This window comes from Otolemur garnettii, unplaced genomic scaffold, assembly GCF_000181295.1.
Source record: "Otolemur garnettii isolate 467f Iridium unplaced genomic scaffold, OtoGar3 scaffold00002, whole genome shotgun sequence".
NCBI lineage: Eukaryota > Metazoa > Chordata > Mammalia > Primates > Galagidae > Otolemur > Otolemur garnettii.
The window spans coordinates 14,067,140-14,073,681 of NW_003852397.1; the positions used below are offsets into that span (position 1 = coordinate 14,067,140).

Genomic DNA, 6,542 nt, shown 5'->3' on the forward strand with positions numbered 1-6,542 from the left:
TTTCCACTTCATTCTGGCTGAGTCTTGGGAGGTGGCGTGCTTCCAAGTATTGGTCAATTTCCTTCAGATTTTCATATTTCTGAGAATAAAGTTTCTTGTATTATTCATTAAGGATTTTTTAAATTTCTAAGGGGTCTGTTGTTATTTCATCTTTACCATTTCTGATTGATGAGATTAGCAATTTTACTCTTTTTTTCTTGGTTAGATTGGCCAAAGGTTTATTATCCTATTAACCTTTTCAAAAAACCAACTTTTGGATTTATTGATCTGTTGTATAATCCTGTTTTCAATTTCATTTAATTCTGCTCTAATTTTGGTTATTTCTTTTCTTCTGCTGGGTTTAGGATTGGAGTGTTCTTCCTTTTCCAGTTGTTTGAGATGTCCCATTAAGTTGTTAGCTTCCTCTCTTTCTGCTTTCTTGAGGAAGGCTTGCAGTGCTATGAATTTCCCTCTTAGGATTGCCTTTGCAGTATCCCAGAGATTTTGGTAACTCATATCTTCATTATCGTTTTGTTCCAAAAATTTGGTAATTTCCTTCTTGATCTTGTCTTTGACCCACCTATCATTCAGCATCAGGTTATTTAGCTTCTATATTTTTGTATGAGTCTGAAGATTACTGTTGTTACTGAGTTCAACTTTTATTCCATGCTGGTCTGAGAAGATGCAAGGAATAATTTCTATTTTTTTAAATTTTTCTGAGGTTAGACTTGTGACCTAAAATGTGGTCAATTTTGGAGTATGTTCCGTGGGCCGATGAGAGAAATGTGTATTCAGTTTTGTTAGGATGAAATGTTCTGTAGATGTCATTTAAATCTAAAACTTCTTTGCTAAGCTTCTTGTTGGAGGATCTATCCAACACTGCCAAAGTAGTATCAAAATCCCCAACTATGATGGAGCTGGGAGAAATCAAGTTGCTCATGTCCATTAGGGTATCTCTTATAAATTAAGATGCATTCTGGTTGGGTGCATAAATAATGATGATTGAAATCTCATCATATTGAGTATTACCCTTAACAAATATAAAGTGGCCATCTTTATCCTTGATTACTTTTGTTGGTTTGAAGCCTATTATATCTGCAAATAAAATTGCAACACCTGTTTTTTTCTGCTTTTCATTTGTCTGGAATATACATAAAGGACCATCCCTTCACCCTGAGTCTATATTTGTCTTTTAGGGTAAGATGGGATTCTTGAATGCAACAGATATCTGGCCTGAGTTTTTGTTTCCAGTCAGCCAGCCTGTGCCTCTTTGGAGGGCAATTTAAGCCATTCACATTGATTGAGAATATTGATAAACTTGGTATAATTTTGGGTATCAAGTTTTTTGAAAGTCTAGTGGATATCTTTAATCCTTTCGCCACTCTGGAAATTGGAGTTTGATCAAAATTTTCTGTGTGAGTTTACTTATGTGGTGGAGGATTGCACTGGTCTTTATGCAGGATAGGTTTGAGAATATCCTGAAGGGCTGGTTTACTCATAGCAAATTTCTTCAATGTGTGAATGTCATTAAAGTATTTAGTTTCTCCATCATAGATGAAACTCAGTTTAGCTGGATATAGGATCCTGGGTTGACAGTTATTTTGTTTTAGGAGATTAAAAGTTGATGACTACCCTCTTCTAGCCTGAAAGGTTTCAGCAGAGAGATCTGCAGTAATTCTAATATTCTTCCCCTTGTAGGTTATGGTTTTCTTACATCTAGCTGCTTTCAGAATTTTCTCTTTCATATTAACTTTAGTGAAGTTAATTATGATATGCCTGGGGGATGTCTTATTCTGGTTGAGTAATGCTGGGGTTCTGAAACTGTCTGCTATCTGAATTTCAGAATCTCTTGGCATGTCTGGAAAGTTCTCTTTCATAATTTCATGAAGTAGAGCCTCTGTGCTTTGTGAAACCACTTCATCGTTTTCAGGGATAGGATCCTATAAGACGAATATTAGTTTCCTTCTAATTATCCCAGAGCTCTCTGATAGAGTAATCCGTTTTTGCTTTCCATTTCTCTTCATCCTTGCATGCTTGGAACATTCAGAAACTTTGTCTTCAATGTCAGAGATCCTTTCTTCTGTCTGCTCCATTCTGTTACCAAGGGATTCTACCATACTTTTCAGATCTTTGAGGTCTTTGAGGTCTTTCAGATCTTTGAGATCTTTCAACCTCTTGCCTCAGTGTTTCAAGATCTTTGGTCATTTTATCTTTGAAATCATTGAATTCTTGAGACATCTTTTGAATAATTTCTTGATACATCTTTTGAATCATTTCTTGAAATTCTAATTCCCTCCTCTCTTCCATTCTGTTAATCTTATTTGCTATCCAAATTCTGAACTCAATTTCTGATATCTTAGCTATCTGTTTATGGATGGGATCTTTAATTGCATCTGCCCCATCCTTCCTTGGGGAAATTGATCTACTCTAGTTGTTCGAATTACCAGAGTTTTTTCACTGATTTCATCCCATGCTGGATTTACACTGTGTGGGGACTGTACCAGAACCTTTCAGTCAGTGGCCTCCACTGGAGAAGATGCCAGCTTCCTCTGGTTGCCCAGAGAGGCAGAGCATGTCTGTCCGGAAGAGCCTGAGGGATGTGAGCCATGTTGTTCCCACTGCTGTGGCTGCTGGTCTTCGCCTTGGGGTACTGCTGTTCTAGTATGATTCCTGCTCAACTGACTATCCTCTCACAGTTCTTGGGCAGCTGGCCAGGGATGCTGGGAGCATAGAGCTTTGGCAATTCTGGGCCTGCCCAGCGTGGGTGCCTGGAATGGGGAATGCCTCCGCCGCTACCTGCAGGACGCACAGCTCTAGCAAGAAGTTCTGGGCCCACCTGGAATGAGGGATACTCCTCCACTGGCCCCCACAGGGCGCACGTGGCTCTAGCAAGCAGTTCTGGGCCCACCCAGTGTGAGAGCCTGGAGCAAGGAACGCCTCTGCTGCTGCCCATGGGACACATGCAGCTGTAGCAAACAGTTCTGGGCCTTCCCGGAGCATGGGACTCCTCCGCCACCCCCCACCCCCCGCAGGTCTTGTGCAGCTCTAGCAAGCAGTTCTTGGCCTGCCCAGAATAGGAGGACTCCTCCGCAGCTGTCCGCAGGACATGGGCAGCTCTAGCAAGCAGTTCTGGGCCTGCCCAGAGCAGGGTACTCTTCCGCCACTGCCCACTGGTGCGCATGGCTCTAACAAGTAGTTCTGGGCCCACCTGGTGCAGAGGGCTCCTCCACCACCACCTGCAGAGCACACACGCACTAGCAAGCAGTTCTGGGTACCCTCTGCTGGCCTCCACGGGGCACACGTGGCTCTAGCAAGTAATTCTGGGCCTGCGCAGTATAGAGGACTCCTCCGCAGCTGCCTGTGGGACATGCACAGCTCTAGCAAGCAGTTCTGGGCCTTCCCAGAGTTGGGGGACTCCTCTGCCACCCCCCGCGGGGCATGTGTGGCTCTAACAAGCAGTTCTGGGCCTGGCTGGAGTGGGGGACTCCTCCACTGCTTCCCCAAGGGGTCTACGTGGGTCTGCAAGCAGTTCTGGGCCTGCCCAGAGTCGGGGATTCCTGCACCATCCCCTACAGGGTGCAGGTGGCTCTAGCAAGCAATTATGGGCACACCCAAAGCAGTGGACTCCTCTGCTCCTGACCATGGCTTGCGCGGCTCTCAGAGCAGAGGACTCCACCGCCTCTGGTGGTAGATTTTGTACCTTTTGATTGTATTTTGGGGGTTGCAGCTTGCCTCAACAAAGTTGTGCATTCTTCATTCTTCTATTTTGGCTTAGCTCCAAACCATTAGCTTACTTGCTAAACTTCTGTTCTTTAAGTCTCCTTCTAGACGAGAGCTTCTGTGGGAAGCTGTCTGCAGTCTGCCATCTTGACTCTGCCCCTTCTGAATATTCAGTTTGGGACTGCATTTCAGCACTTCATCTTTTAGCCAACCATAGTGCTATATGCTTGTGATTGTCAAAAAGAATTTTTCATCACACCCAAAAATACAGTGTAGAAATGGTTCACCTCTATGTTGTGACAGCAAAGAAAGGCAAGCTTTGAGACCATTCCGTTTCTGCCATTAACTTAATTCCAGAGCTGGAATAGTAATGTCAAACCTTGCTGCTAATTCATGCATAAGTTGAGATGGATTCGCTTCTGCTGCAGCTTTCAGTTCATCATTATTCCCTTTGGTCTCAGGTCACCCATGTGGCTCAATTTCAAGACTAAAAATCACCAGAATGGAAATTCTCAAACCATCAACATACTGTGCTTTCATTGGCCACATCCTTCCTAAACACTTCATTGGTATTTTGAGCTGTCTGTGCTGCACGGGTTTCACAATGGAATTCATATCCACAGTTTTACAAAAATTGCTCTAAAAATTTTTTGAAAGCTAACCATAAGCTAAAGTGTGCATTTAAAAGAATGAGGATGTACCTTCATAATCAAAATCAAACAAGAAGTATTGAGTGAAATGTCAGAGATACCAACTGTCAAACTTAGTACTTAAGGAAATCAAACATTTCATACCTAATAAACTTAAGTGGGGAAACTGAATTAAGTATGTCAAGTTAATTAAGTGAAGCAGTTACAAGCTGAGTCTAGCACACAAATCCATCTGAGACAGTGTTACAATTTGGTTTGAAGGTGAAAAATAAGGGGATTGAGAGACAGGGTGAATAGTACTCTCGAAAGAAAATCAGAAAATCATTTTCAGTTTTTACTTACCTGGCTGATGCAGAAAGAAAGGAAAGAGAGGGAAGGAAGGCAGTGGAAGGAAGGAAAAGAGGGAGGGAGGAGCCTTTTAGCCACAGGGTAACCTTTCTGTTGTCAATGAGCCATTTTCAAAACTACCTTTTCTATTATCGAACTATCAGGCATAGCCATTTTTTAATAGCTTTTTATTCTAGCCCTATAACTTACTTCACAGGATCCTGGGCTGTTTTCCTCTTCCTTCAGCTTCCATTCAATTTTTGCCTTTCTACCAGTTTTTAGTTCTTCAAGGTATGAGCATAAAAAGTAAATTAGGAAAACAAAATCAGTCCCTTTATCCCCATGGATGCAGGATGTGGGTAAGACCGCTATGCTGCTCTGGACTGAAAGGAGACCTGGAAGACCATAGTGCATTGTTTAGTTTCTGTATGTATGTGCCTCTCTCTGTCTCTCCACTGAGTCAATTAAGTCCTTGATGGTTGGTTGTGATGGTGGGAACTAGCCATATTTTTCATTTATCTTTCCCCAGTACATGGTTCAGTGTTTGATATAGAGAAGACACACAAACACAGGCTAAAGGAATGAAAGGAATGATACCATTAGCAACACAATGCTTTCAGTGTAACTTCTGAAGAAAGTCCAGAAGTTATAATTTTCCAAAAACATATGTCAGTTTTTAGAACTTATATAAACTGACATTTTCTCTCCCTCTTCCCCCAAACCCTGAGAGCTGCCAAGCATGTAGATTTGGAAGCAGAATGCTGTACATACAGCCCTGTTTGGTTTCCTTTATAGATGAGTGGGGCAGGAATGGGATGCTATACTATTTCTTTCTCTCCAAGGATAATCTAATCTTGCAAAGATAGTTACCAAACTCAATAACCATCCCTACTAGGAAGACAAATAGGGTCTGAATTGGATTAAGGTGACACGAGAGTGCCCTGACACAGCTGTCAGCGAGAGGCTCGTTCTTTATGGCCCCATTACCACCTTACACAGGATATCTTTATCTCTTCTGGGTTTAATGAAGCCACAAACAACTGGCTCTTTATTGAGTGCTATTGGAGGTTTTTTGCTTTTAACTGGATGCATTTTAACTGCTGCCTAACTAGCTCTTCCACCTTACCAGGTCATCAGATTGGCGCAATCAGCTAATTATTCCTCTGTGTCAGCCACAGAGTCTGGCAAAAAGATAAGAGGAGTCAGTGAGACCATGCCAGTTTAGGAAGGGAAAGTTCACTTTCCATCACAGATTGGCACTGGCTGATGCCCAGGCTGCCTGCCCCATCTCTGTGGCTCAGGAATGTGTCCATGGTTCTGCTGCGGCTGCAGAATGACTTTGCTGTTGTGTCTCTTTTAGTTTTCAGGACTTTATCTCCTGTCCTTCTTCACCATCCTCATCGGGCTGGTGCTCTACTCCTCCACCTCCACCTACATAGCCCAGGACCCCCGCGTGTACAAGCAGTTCCGCAACCCCTCGGGACCTGCCGTGGACTTGCCGACCACAGCTCAGGTGGAGCCCTCAGTCACCTATACCAGCCTGGGCCAGGAGACGGAAGAGGAGCCCCATGTTCGTGTGGCCTAGCATGAGGCCTGCCTGCCCTCTGAGGCCAGCTCACTGGCCGTGTGTCCGCCCATCATCTCTGTATTGTACATAGAGAAAGGTATTTACGAGGTGCAGTTCACCCAGGTGGACTGCAAGGTAGCAAAGCCTCCAAAAGCCTGTGGACAGATCAAGCTTAACATCACTGGAGACACAGGCTCCAACCCGCCCAACTTGGAAAGATGTCTAGTTAGTGTGTATCCTGACCACACACCCCCTGCATTAATTACTGTGAAAATTTTTGAATCAAAATCAAGTATTAT

At 43.4% G+C, this 6,542-nt stretch overlaps 1 protein-coding gene across 2 annotated transcripts in view; it reads left to right on the forward strand.

Annotated features, from left to right (window-relative positions):
* The window catches only part of SLC35F1 (solute carrier family 35 member F1), a 414,246-nt gene extending 407,913 nt beyond the window's left edge, over positions 1–6,333 (forward strand). Inside the window, exon 8 of one of the 2 annotated variants that reach the window (XM_012805345.1) lies at positions 6,037–6,261. In XM_012805345.1, the coding sequence (XP_012660799.1) occupies positions 6,037–6,261 (225 nt within the window). Of the gene's footprint in view, positions 1–6,036 lie in introns of both variants that reach the window. The other variant, XM_003781626.2, reaches the window with a different exon arrangement.
* The last annotated feature ends 209 nt before the right edge of the window (positions 6,334–6,542 follow it).